Source organism: Equus przewalskii, chromosome 29 (assembly GCF_037783145.1).
Source record: "Equus przewalskii isolate Varuska chromosome 29, EquPr2, whole genome shotgun sequence".
NCBI classification, from domain to species: domain Eukaryota; kingdom Metazoa; phylum Chordata; class Mammalia; order Perissodactyla; family Equidae; genus Equus; species Equus przewalskii.
The window spans coordinates 12,462,772-12,476,707 of NC_091859.1; the positions used below are offsets into that span (position 1 = coordinate 12,462,772).

At 35.4% G+C, this 13,936-nt stretch overlaps 1 protein-coding gene across 16 annotated transcripts in view; it reads left to right on the forward strand.

Moving 5' to 3' along the window:
• Positions 1–13,936, forward strand: part of LRRIQ1 (leucine rich repeats and IQ motif containing 1) — a 214,433-nt gene that overhangs the window by 90,055 nt on the left and 110,442 nt on the right. For all 16 annotated transcript variants that reach the window (XM_070600704.1, XM_070600707.1, XM_070600698.1 and 13 more), the window contains 2 exons: positions 1,855–2,065; positions 11,735–11,854. In XM_070600704.1, the coding sequence (XP_070456805.1) occupies positions 1,855–2,065; positions 11,735–11,854 (331 nt within the window). The remainder of the gene's footprint in view (positions 1–1,854; positions 2,066–11,734; positions 11,855–13,936) is intronic.

The window sequence follows — 13,936 nt, forward strand, 5'->3', positions numbered from 1 at the left end:
GATGATAATAAGGAAGGATGAAGAACTGAAAATATAAGACAAACCAAAGACCTAAAGAGTAAAGAGAAAATATATAGCCACTTGCTAAACCTTGCCATTCAGTGATTCAGGAAGATTCACTGTCAGTTGTGTAGGTGCTTCCTAAACCTGATTTGTGTATGTTCTTATGCTAAGGGCATTTTTGTCATTATGATTTTTACTAAAAAAAAGATGATGATGATGATGATGATAATGATAGTAATAATATAAGCTGTTTTTCTCAACAGAGAGAGCATCCTATATTCAGGAAGCCTAAAGTCAGCTTTTTAACCTGCTTTCAATGTAGTGAAGAGCAGGCCTTGTGTTAGTGTCACTGAGGAGAATATCCCTCATCTACATTTTTGTTTTCCCTTTGGAAATTTTGTTGATATTGGGCTGAGGAATTCAAGCACTCAATGACTGGTCAGCTTTAGAAGAAATTCACAACTACAGTCAGTGAAACTTGTATGTATCTATAGAGAAACATGACATACTGTCTCAGGTTAAATGTTTTTTCTTATGGGCCTTTCATTCCTTACCACTATACATTGCTAACAGATTTTCAGATTCTTTTCTTTATCAGAATACCTATTATAGTGCTTTCAAATTTCCTAACATATTTTTGTTCAAAAGATAAAGGAATGAATTGATGATTGAATAGCCAAACGTGAATTAATTTCATAGCAAAATTTACAAAGTTTTGTTTACCCTAGGGGGAGGAAATGATTTGTTGAAACATGATTATGTTTTCCAAGTATTGGGTGTATAAGTAGTTTATCTTAGGCCAGAAGTTTTATCCATTAACTTCAATTTTCTATTCATAACAAAATCAATCGAAGGCTTCTAGAGGATTTAGGTAAAATGATGATGATGATGATGACACCAGTAGTAATAACAAAAATAAAGCAAAATAACAGTAGAAAATGGTTACATCATTCCTTTCTAATATGGGGAAGGAGAAAATTTCACTGGGTTTGGCAATTATAAAATTACTGAAAACTGTTTCAAGGAAGCACTAGGGCAGGGGGATTTGCGAGAATCATTTCTCGTTCATATGCATTTTAAACTAAACTCAGGAATTTGGAAAAAGGCTAAGATAGAATAATTATCATTTTGACTCTACTCTGTACCTTGATAATATCCCTGCAATAATCTGTGGGGGGAAGGAAAACATATCCAATTAGGAAGAGTTAAATGGTTAAGGACACTGAGAACCCACTTACAATCATGATACATTGTTATCTAAATTTTGCTAATGTTGCTGGTCAGGCTTAGGGGATTTGGGAAAAACACAGCATTGATTGATTCAGAGGTTGAAATTGGCAAATAAATGTAGGCTGAGGAAGTGTTAGAATTTACCACTGGGCTTGTAAGAGTATGATTTAAGTATTTGTCCATGGGCAGGGAGGAAAGTGAAGATCGCCAAGAACTGAGAGGTCCTTTCTCTTACAGTGAAGGGAGGCCCTCCTTCCTCTCCAAAGCGAAACTCTCCATTGTGAACAGGATCCCGTCTTCTCTTGCCAGCTCAACATTGGCTCCTACGTTTGTTCCTCTCTTCTGCATCATCACTTTCCCCCCCTCTCCATTAGTTCAGCATCCTCAGTATTATACAAAATCTCAGGAATAGCTCTCTCCTTGAAAGAAACAAACAAAAATCCCTTGTTTTCACATCCCTCACTAAGTTACTGACCCATTTCTCTCCTTCAGATTTGAAGGTTTCCGTACCGTTTTTACTTCTACGACTATATTTAAACAAAATAAGTGGTCTTTTAAAATAATACTTTATATAGTCCATGTGCATTTATGGGCAATAAAAATGTTTTCTTTTCTTAAAAGTATGGCGGCTATGGTAATCCAGGCATACTGGCGTGGTTACGTTGTGCGCAAACAGATTCATTTGTCTACAAGGCTAAATACTGCTGCACCAGGACCCCTGACAACCCAGGCAAATTCCTGCATCGAGAATCAACCTATTTCAAGAAAAGTAAAAAGAGAAAATACTGTAAATATCCAAGAACAGAGAGAGAAGGCTGCTATTCTTATTCAGGTTAGTTTTCATCTTTTGGTGAAATAGACATGAGAGATGTGTTAGTTGTATTTCACTGGGTTATTCTGTATAGCACACAACCCCCGAATATCAGTGATTTACAAATATATGGGTTTATGTCTTTCTCATGTGACATGTAGGCTACAGGTTGGCTGAAGGTTGCCTGCAGGTTGGCTGTGCCTCTGCTTAGTGTCTAGGCTGAAGGAATAGCCTGCAATTTGGAAATACTGTTCTCATGACTGAGGCCCAAGCTGAACCACGTAATCATATTTAAAACTTCTGCTCAGATGTGTCATTTGTCACAGCTGCTAACATTTGATTAGCCAAAGCAGGTCTCATTTGGCCTAATCTAAAACTATTTCTAGAAGCATATTTAAAAATCTGCTAAAATAATTATTGAAGTCCTTCAAATACCCATATAACTTAAAAATTCCAAAAGCAAGTAGTGATAGATTTGATTTACCCTCACCAAGACCAGAGTTTGAAATAAAGTTTAACCTGATCACATTCATCCCTTTATTTATTCACTCATTAAATATTTTTATAAATATTTTTTTGAACAGCAAATGTTCTTTAGAATATTTTTTAGTGCTACTTGTCAAGCACTGTTCTAGGCTCAAGAAATGTAAACAAACAAAACATAAGCAATCCCTGCTCTCATGGAGTTTACATCCTGGTGGAAGAGGCAAACATAGACTAAATAAATACATAAAATGAGGTCTGTGGAAATTCACAGAACTGTGCCTGAATTGAATGATGGTAACTAAACAGAAATTGTGTTTCCATTTCTTTATTCATTCAGCAAATATTTCTTGGCACGAAAATCTCACTAGCTTACATTCTGTTAGGATGTGCAGTTAATAAATAAGTTAAATAAGTATGTTAGATAATAATAAGTACTAAGGGGAAAAAATAAAGCAGGAAAAGTGGGATAGGTGTACCAAAGGAAGGTTTATTGTTTTAGACAGGATGCATATGGAAAACCAGAAAAGGAAACATTGCAGTGCGAGATTAAGCCATTGGAAATCTAGAGGAAGAATATTCCAGGCAGAGGAATATCAGATTCAAAGGCACTGATTTAGGAGCATACCCACTGTGTTTACAGAGTGACAACAAGCCAGTGTGACTGGAGAGTGATAAAGGGGAGAAGAGTAGGACTTATGACTGATAAGTCATTGTAAAGACTTTGGCTTTTACTCTGAATGATGTGGAGAGATATTACAGAAATCTGAGCAGTGGACTCACATGATCAAGCTTATTTTATGTTGGGATTATACCACAGGAAGGTAGGAGTAGAAACAGCAAAATCAGCTGGGAGGCTATTGCAGTAATCCAGACGAGAGATAATGGTAGCATGGACTGGAGTGATGCAGTGAGAACTGGTAAGAAAATCACATCCCAGAGTATATGTTGATTTATCTTGAGGGTATGCATATATACTTTGAAGAGAGAGCTGGTAGTATTAGTCCATGAGGATGTGGTATATGAGAGAGTGAGAAGAGTCAGGGATGCCTCCAAAGTATTAGCATAAGCAACTGGAAGAATAGCTTTAAAATTAAGTTGCTAGCTTTTGCTATTAAAGCCATAGTTTTCAAGAGAATTATCTTTGCTATGGTTCTAATGAATATAGTTAGTATTTCTGTTGACTTAATTTGTATGGACTGTACTCCTAAGGGCAATGCATAGACAAAGCTGTTACTGATGCCTGAATAGTGGTGGGAGTTGGGGGAGGGCAATGGGTTCAAGGAAACTCCAAGGAAAAGAAAGAAACCTCAGTTACCATCTCAAAATAGTATTCTGCTACATGAGGAATGAATATGTTATAAAGTCTAAATTCCCTTCTGTCATCAGTGGATGAGCGATTCATTTTTCAGCATTGATGGCAAATGGATATTAAACTTTTGCTTCATTCCATTCAATAAAGAGAACTTCATTACCTGTGAAACAGTCTACTTCAGTGACTGATATCTCTGCTGAATGTCTTTTTGTTGAGCTTCTTTGTATCTGTTAACAAAAGTAAGCATAATCCAGCCTTTCTTTGCAATTTAGAGCAAGTCTGTTTTGTTGTACGTCATGGTAACTTAAAATCATTGAAGTCAACTCAACTTCATTTTCTCTTCTTCTGAATACAATCATCTAGTTTCTTAAACTGTTTAAAGTATGAATTCTAGACTGCCTAATCATCCTGGAGAGCAGAGCATGATATAGTAGAAAGAACCTGGGCTTTAGAAAGAACAAAATGAAGATTTCATGAAGGATGTGGTAGAGACTTCTCTCTGCTCACCAAACCCACATCCTCCTTTTCCTAGCATACAACCAGACTGTATATCCCAGCTTCCCTTGTGCTTCTGTGTGACCTTTTTTCTGAGTTTTAGTCAATAGAATGTGAGTGAAAGATATAGGCACCACTTCCATGTTTGGCCCATAAAACCTTCCACAGACATTCCTTCATATTCTTCTCCCTTTCTGGTTGGCTGAAATGAAGATAGCTTCTGAGGTATCCTTGGAAGCTGTTGGGATTGCAGAGTCTGCAAAGCCTGGATACGTGAATCACCTTATGTTAAAGTGCTGCGCCATTGTCCTGTTTACTCTCTCAATATTCATTATGTGATCAAGAAATAAACTGTTTTTGAGTTATATGTTTTTAATATTTTTGTTATACTACTTAGCTTACTCTAACTAATACAAAGGATGTAATGTACACCTTGAGAAATAGATAAGGCTCAATGCAAATATGTAAGAGAATGGAATTCCAGCTATAAAGGATAGTGGAAGTAAAAGAATGCAGGATTTCATATTATTGGAATAATAATAAGTTATAGTGCAACTAGAGTATCATAAGAGCTAGAATATTAAGAGGAACATGGTGAGAGATGTGTGAAGGATTTTAACAAGGAGTAAGTGTATACATAGTATGTCCCGGGGGTGGGAGTTGATGGTAGTTGGAGAAGAACAAGATATCAGATATGTCTAATACACATAGAATTGTCTAGCCAAGAAATTGATTTGAATGTGTGAGAAAGAAAGATGAATTAATCATTGATGGATGACTGGCAGAAAAATTGAAACCTTGACAGAAATAAGTTATAAGGAGAATCTGAACATTACTTATTACACATTTATATTACTGTTATTTCTCATAAACTGAATAGAGATGGCTGGGACTTGAATTCCTGACCCTAGACAGATTCGTGAGGGAGGTATCTGTATGTGTCACACCAGAAAAATACATACTGTCTGACAGTCTAGAGGTTTGTAGAAATCCTATTCATGATGAGTTGGTCTGGATCCATTGTGAACCACCATGAATCAATCCTTTTGCTCTTGTCATTGAAGGCCTGGATTAAAGATTTCCCTTTATGCTCTCTTTTCCCTAGGTCTGCACCTAATCTTAATACCTTATCATTATTAGGTATAAGAAAAAGGATAGGGAGGGGTAAGTGAAGAAGAGAAGATGACCTAACAAAAAAAAAGAATCAAGGGAAAGATAGCTTGTCTCCCTAATGCTTGGAATCTTTCCAGGACAGGGTCAGGGAAGAAGGGATGTGAAGGGTACCTCCCTAGGAGTAAGAAGTCACAGACCCATTTACCATGTTAGAGAGAAAGCATTTTGAAAGATAGCAAGGAACCAGAGAGCATAAATGCCAGATAAAGGAATCCCAAATAAGAGGAATTTTTAAAAATCTCAAAATGAAAGGTGCTATAAATTGAACGTATTTATGTCCTCCACAAAATTCATATATTGAAACTTAATTCCCGAGTGAAAGTATTTGGATGTGGGGCATTTGGGAGGAGAATATGTCATGAAGGTGGAGCCGCCGTGAATGGAATTAGTGCCCTTATAAAAGAGATCCCGGAGAGCTCTCTAGTCCCTTCTGCCATGTGAGGACACAGTGAGAACATGGCCATCTATGAACCAGGAAGCTTGCTCTTACCAGACACCAAATCTGTCAGTGCCTTGATCTTAGACTCCATAGCCTCCTCTAGAACTGAGAGACATAAATCGTTGTTGTTTAAGCCATCAAGTCCATGGTATATTTGTTATTGCAGCCAAAACGGACTAAGACAAAAGGGGGAAGAGAAAAATAGTATGTTTCCCTCTAAAGTAGCTTGTATATGCCAGTCACCGACAGCACAGGAAATGCCCAGGTCTGCAATAACAACACAACTACATGAGACTAATAAAGAACATAAAGAGCTGATGGTATTCTCCATAATGGATAAGTTAAAAAGAGGAAGGCCACTTTCTCAAGCAATGTTTTCAGTCATGTTACTCATCACACAAAGATGTCCTCTCTTTTGTTTCTGCCGTTTAATACTCTTCAAGTTCTTAACTCATATTGACATCCTTTCTCCTCAGATTAGGAGAAACTTGAACTCTCTTGAGAAGTTATAATCTATTCATATCATTACAAAATAGTGGAATATTGTTTTTATACTGAAATTCATTTTTATAGGCAAAAATGATTAAAATTTTGTCAATAGTAGTTTTTGAATTTTATGTGATGTTTAATATCACAATTTTCTTATTTGATAAACTAAGTAGAATTATGAAAAATAAGGAGGCAAGGAAGTTGGGGAAATAATATTTAATGAATGCTTAGTATGTGACAATTATGTGTACATCACTGCATATAAATTTTCTAATTTAATCTGTTTAACAATCCTATATGATTTTTATGTTTTTCATTTTGCAGATGATTTTAAACTTGATTTAAAGTGTTGATAACAATTAGAATTTGAATTAGAAATTTGTAGGTTAGATAAAAGATACGTTAGCGAAAAGTAGAAAATCATAGTGTAGGCAATAAATAGATGAGAGACTATAGCTTAACCAGGCCTGCCAAACATACTACATACTTTTCTGAAAAAGAGACCTCAATATGTAAATGGAATCTGAAGTGTGCCACATGTGTAAACGCAAAAGACATTGTAATGCTTCTGAGGGAATGACAATGTCCTAACATATCCTCTACCTCTTTTGTGAGGTTGTCTTGGTGGAAGCTAAAAAAGAGCCTGTTGAGATAGATGGTGAGGTTTGATCGACACAAGTTGCTTCCATGTGGAAAGAGTGGGACTAGGGGTGGGAGGAGTAGAACACAGAGAATATTTGTGAAGGATGTATCTCAGAGTTGAGAAGAAAAATTGAATTTTATGTGAAAAATGTTGGATGAGTGGAGGAGTACAGTTATGGGGATCTTGCCCCTTCACTAATGCCATCCTCACCCAGAAATTAGAGTAGAGGACTGTTACCTATTCCTGGAGGTCTGGGTTTCTCACAGGTTTTAGGAAAAAGGAAGGGAACATTGAAAGGCTCAAGTGTTTAGCACAGGGATGGGAAGAGAAAGTCTCCAGTATACTACCTCAGAGAAAGGAGGCTATGAGCATGATGGAGAACTGGATTTGCCACTTCTGAAAAGCCAGTAGCTCTGGGTATAGTAATGACACTGTGAGGCATTGTATTTCTGTCTGTATCAGCCTCTTCCAACTCCTGCTAAGGACCACAGGCCCAAGAATGTTGACAGCAGTAGCAGCTATAGCATAGCTTTTGTCTTATCTGAGTAGAGCAAGGCCAGCTGGTCATAGAGTCAGAGTGTAAGAATGCATGGAAGACAGCAGTTGTGGGACCCTAGAGAAATCTCCCTGTCCTGATTTTAAGCCAGAGAACAGATATAAGGAACAACATTCAGACTATTAATTTTGCATGCTGATAGTATCCTTAGGTTAGTGGCCCATGGATCCATTATGTATATATATATTCAAATGTTAACTACACAATGAGGGGTTCCCCTGCTGCCCTATTTAAAATAGCAATCCCTTCCCAATGCTCCCCATCTCCTGTCACTGATTGATTTTTGTCCGTAGCATTTATTTAGCATTGGATATAGTTTCCTTATTTACTTTGTTTTTGGTTCTTACCCCCATTAGAATGGAAAGTTCATATATAGAGATTTTTGTCTATGTTTTATTCACTGCTCTATCATCAGTGAATGGCATATAATAGACTCTCAGTGAATTTCAAAATCTATTCTACTAATTAACTGTCCCTGATTTGTATTTGATGGGCTGCATGGCAGAATACTGTTTCTTTATGTTTCCATCGAAAATAGTGATCATATCCATGATTATTGGAAATTACAGATTATAACCAGTAAAAGAAGCCTGACGGTTCACCTAATTTTAAAATCTTGATTTCTGATTTCACATAATTATATTGATTGTAAGAAAAAAGAAAACTGCACCATCTATAAGTCTCTTAATATTTTATTAAGGATCATTTCAACATATAGAAGAGCTTCAAGTACCCGTATACTAAACTTACACCAAACTTCAACATGAGTTGAACTACTGGCCAGTAGTGATCTTCTATAACGAACCCATGTCTCCTTCCTCATCGCTAGATCATATGAAACAAATTCCAGATAGCTTATCATTTCTTTTGTAAATATTGCAGTATGAATTTCTATAAGACGTTATTTTAAACGTAACCGCAATGTAATACCAACCTAAAAACTGACAGTTATTTTTCAATATCACCAAGTATCAAATCAATGTTGAAATTTCTCTGTTTTATAAATGTGTGTTTACAGGTTTTTCTTAATCAAAATACAAACAAGGTCATCACTTTGCCTTTGGTTTATATGTTACTTAAGTCTTTTAATATGTAGTAACTACCTCTCTTCTTTTTCTTGTAATTTATTTATTGAAGAAACCAGGTCTTTTCTCCTATAAATTTTCTACCTTCTGAATTTTCCAAAAGCATCCCCATGACGTCATTTAACATGTTTCTCATCCCCGCATTTTCTGTGAACTGACAGTAAGATCTAACATTTGATATGATTTGGGTTTGGTTTTTTGTCAAGAATACTTCAGAGGTGATGGTATGTATTACAGTGAGGAGGTACATAATGTCTGGTTGCCTTTTGGGAATATTAGTGGCCATTGATAGCACTGTCAAATCAATTTTTTTATTAATGGTTTGCAACATATTGATACTGTCTATATTATTTCCTCCTCATTTGTTAACTAAAATATGCCTATAAAGAGAAACTGTGTCTAATCAACTATTTAGTTACCCTGAGGTGTAGTTCGTACTGGAAAGCCAGGTTAAATGCTTGATGCTTTCCTTTTATTTACCAACTTTTAGATTAATGTGGTTTCCTAGTATCCTCCAGAGGTCACCATAACGTGTTCTATCATAATGTATACATAAATTTTTAAAATATATGATGTGTTTAATTCTATTACAGTTATTATTCTTATTTATGCCCAAATTGTCCATTATTTGGCCAACTGTAACCTCTTCAAGTTAGCTTTTTTGACACGATTCAGTAGTCTTTAAAGCTTGCCTTGCTTTCTAATGTGACTTGATATTCCAGGTTCATTTTGTGTACATTTTGCCCCAGGTCCAGATTCAGTCATTTCTCCAAAGATCCTGGGTTCCTTCAGTGGGAATAATATTTAGAGACCTCACTCTGGATTTTGGGATGCTTTAGGATTTAAGAGTGCTTGTTGCTACTGGTGGGGTCATTGTTTTTAGAATGTTTTTAATGTACTAAGCTTGCAAATACATTTTTTTTTGTAAGGAAGATTGGCCCTGAGCTAACATCTGTTGCTAATCTTCCTCTTTTTGCTTGAGTAAGATTGTTGCCGATCTATCATCTGTGCCAATCTTCCTCTACTTTATGTGGGATGCCACCACATCGTGGCTTGATGAGCAGTGCTAGGACCACGCCTGAGACCCAAACTCACAAACCCTAGGCCGCCGAAGTGGAGTGCACAAACTTAATCACCACACCACTGGGCCAGCCTCAAAAATATATATTTTTAAGAAAAAAATATACCATGGGTTCATACTGATATTTTAAAATTAAATTTAGCACTAAAGGATTTTTACTTATTTGATTTTATATTTGTATCTCTTTTATACAAAATCCTGGTTCCTGATGACATTAAAATAATTTGCTCTTTTTCTTCTCTCTCTCACTCCCCCTCCTGTGTGTGTGTGTGTGTGTGTGTGTGCACAGGCACATACATAGTGGAACTAAACAATGACCACACAAATAAGAAAAAACAGGCTATTTATTCAGAGCATGCTATAGCAAGGGAGTCAGTCACCACTGCTTGCCTTTGGTATAGACTCAAAGGCAGAGAAGAGAGTGGAAAGTGTTTATAGTGGAAAAAAAAGAGAAAAGGCTTCAGGTATGCTCTAATTGGACGTTATTGGCATGGGAAGATCAGAGGCAGACAACTAGAAGAGGGCATCTTATGCGATTGGTTTAGGAAGCATATTTGGTTATCTCTGGTTGGTTCTGAGTTAGAAGTAGGGACGAAAAGTAGGAAAGCCCGCAGTCGTTGGCCAACTATTAACTATTCTTGGCTAATTGCCAAGAGGTTGCAGCAGTCATGGTTTGGCTTCCTAGGCTGGTTGCTGTAGAAGTTGTGGTGACTTATATTGTCATTTATGGTCTGGCCATTTTTTGTATATTCCACTTCTCAATATATATATCTTTCTGAGTAACAATACCAATTTTATTACCAAGAATATGATTTCTGAAAACATATTTAAGGTATCTTTTGGAGTTAAATTTGTCTTTTGAGTGCATTTCACTAGGGATATAGTGAAATAAATCTATTTTAAAATCACTTTAAATAACTTCTGTGTGGTTATGCCCACAGCATGAAACACATTTTTATATTTTTTCAGGAATTTCTTTTTATTTCATATTTATTTGTTTTACAATTATCTTAAGCACGTGCATGATTCCAAAGTCAAATCGAGCAAGGTATATTCAGAGAAGTCTAGCTTCTACTGCTGTAACTTCCACCATGTTTTCTGCCTCTATAGGTAACAATTTTTAAAATTAATTTTATGATTTGTACTATCACTTTTTAAATATTAGCACAACATATACATATATTTAATATATGTTTATAAAAATTATATGTTTATTTTATATATATATATATATATATATATATATATATACAATCTTTCATAGATAAATGGCAGCATGCAGTAGACACTTATTTCTACCTTGTTTTTTACACTTACTATATGCTGGAGCTCACTCCTCAGCAGTATATAAAGAGACTGATTTTTTAAAAAGTGCAGTGTTCTGGAAGTTTTAATTAGGAAGGGTTTCCCCACTCCAAGATTATTGAGGAATCTGAATGTTTTTACTTCTATTATTCGGTGCTTATTTTAAAATGAAGTTAGTTCATTGTCATGGGCCATGATACTCCCTCTCTAATATGGCCATTTGTATATGTTGAAGTTTTCCTAAATGTGTGTTAGTTTATTTTATACATAATCATTTGAAAATTAGCAAAATTGGTTTTCCTTTATATCCCTTTCTTCTTAGTTTAGAATGAGTCCTGGAGGAATAGTTGGATAATTGATTGGTTGACCTACATGTGCAGCTGGGGAGTTTTAAAGATTCTTTTTTGCTTACCATGAGGAATGTCTCCTGAGATTCAGGACTTTAGACACAAGCTGTCGTTTAATTTATCTTGCAGTTTTAAGTGTCACATAAAGTTCAAAAAACAGATTATTGAGCCATTAAACTAAGGTCTAAGATGTTTTATCTTCCTAATGGGAGAACACAGAGAATCTGGTCTGGAGTTTGATCTATAACCTTGTATAACATGCTTTCCATGTTTGTTTAGGCAGTTTGCAAAGGCTTTCTTTTGCGAAAGAAACTGACGACAGCTCTGGAGGCTATTAAGAATGAAGAATCTGAAGAAGAGTATGAAGAAATAGATTTAGAAGATTTTACATTTAATGAAGTAAGTACCAACTACAACATATAAATATATACAACATAGAATATTGGCCTTAAAATATTTTTAGTATATTATTTTGGAGCTACACCAGTTTCTAAGGTTTTTGTCCTCTCAACAGATTTTTTTCAAATAACACTTGAAAAAGTGTGCTTCTGATTTCTTGACATCTTCTTCATTTACGCTACAAGTTTGTACAGTGTGTAAACGTGGTCATAGAATATTTACAAGAGTTCCTGTGTACCCTTCAACCAGATTTACACAATGTTTCATCAATTATTCTTCATTAAATCCAACTCTGAGCTTGTTTATGCCCTGACAACATAAGCCTTAAGTAGTTCTTTGTTGCCTAGCAAAATGAGAAAACCTCCTTAAATTGTTATTCAAGTTATTATCCACAATAAGGTAGCAAACTTATCCGCTTACACACATATCCACTACTTCTCTCCTGTGGCTCTAACCAAATTGAACACCCTTTTACTGTACAGAACACTTGCCTTTTACATCTTTAGATTTGCTCATTCTGTTCCCTCTTCTCTAGACAGTTACACCCACATAACCATCTCTCAGCTTAAAATATAGAACATATTAACATCCCCAAAGACTTCCTCATGCCTCCATAGTATTCATAACACCATCATAATGGAGTAGTTTTGCCTATTTTTGAACTTCCTATAGGTGGAATCGTACAGTATATACTCTTCTTTCACATAGTATTTTGTTTGTGAGATTTATCTGTGGTGAGTGTAGCTGTATATATATCACTCCTTTAAATATACCACTTTTTATCTATTACCTGAATATACCACTTTTTAAAAGTCTGTTCAACTATTGGTAGATTACTTATTGTTGAGTTATTTCTAGTATTGCCCCTTATGACTAAAGATGCTGTGAACTTTCTTGTACATGTCTAATGATGTGCATATTCGCATTTCTTTTGGGAATAGAATTTCTGCATCATAATGTGTACCAATGTTTAGTAGATAGTGTCAAATGATATTCCAAAGTGATTGTATCAATTTACAGCAGAATATGAGAGTTTCAGATGCGCTCTATCCTCACCAACACTTTGTATTTTCATGCCCTTTTCCCCTATTCCAGTAGGTTTGTGGTGGTATCATATAGTTGTTTTAACTGGCATTTCTCTCATAACTAGTGAGGTTGAATACCTTTACATACACTTACTGGTCATTTAGATATCCACTTTTGTGACATGAGCCAGTGCTTGTGTAATTTTCAGTTGAGTTGTTCATCTTTTTTCTTAATGATTTTGTAGAAGTTCTTTATATATTCTAAGTACTACTCTGTTTTCCTTTGCAAATATCCTCTCTAAATTCTGGGGCTTTTCAATCTCTCTATGGTTTATTTTGATGAACAGAATGTTTCTAATTTTAAATTAAAAACAAAAGTTTTTAATTGTTGTGACATATAAGGAATCTTTGCTTACTCCTAGGTCATTAAGATATCCTAGAAACTTTATGATATTAGCTTTCAGCATTTAAGTTTATGGTGCATCTGAAATTAATTTTTGTGTGTAGTGTGAGGAAGAGGTCAAGTTCCCCTCCACACACACATTTGGTTATCTTATAGACCCAATACCATTTGTTGTACAGACCATACTTTTCACAATGGATTGCAGTGGAAGCTTTGTTTAAATCAGGTAACTCTGTGCAAGAGTTATCTTAATTTTTCTCATTGGTGTCTTGTTTATCTTTACATCATTACTTTAATTACTGTTTGATTTATGATGTTTTGATATCTAGTCTTATAGGAGCTCCAACTTCATCTTCCTCTTTAGGGAAGAATTATTACTGCTACTGTTGACCCTTTTTGTTTCTGTATGAATTTAGAATGACCCTGTCAATTTGCACAGTAAGTGTTAGGATTATGTCTGAGATTGCAGCGAATCTATAAATGAGTTTGGGAGAACAGTTATTTTTAGAACATTACATTTTCAATCCATGAACATAGAATATCCCACCATTTATTTAAGCCATTTAAAATTTCTGTCCACAATACTCTGTAGTTTTCTTCATAGTGATCTTGTACATTTTTGGTTAGATTTATTCCTATGTATATGATGTTTTC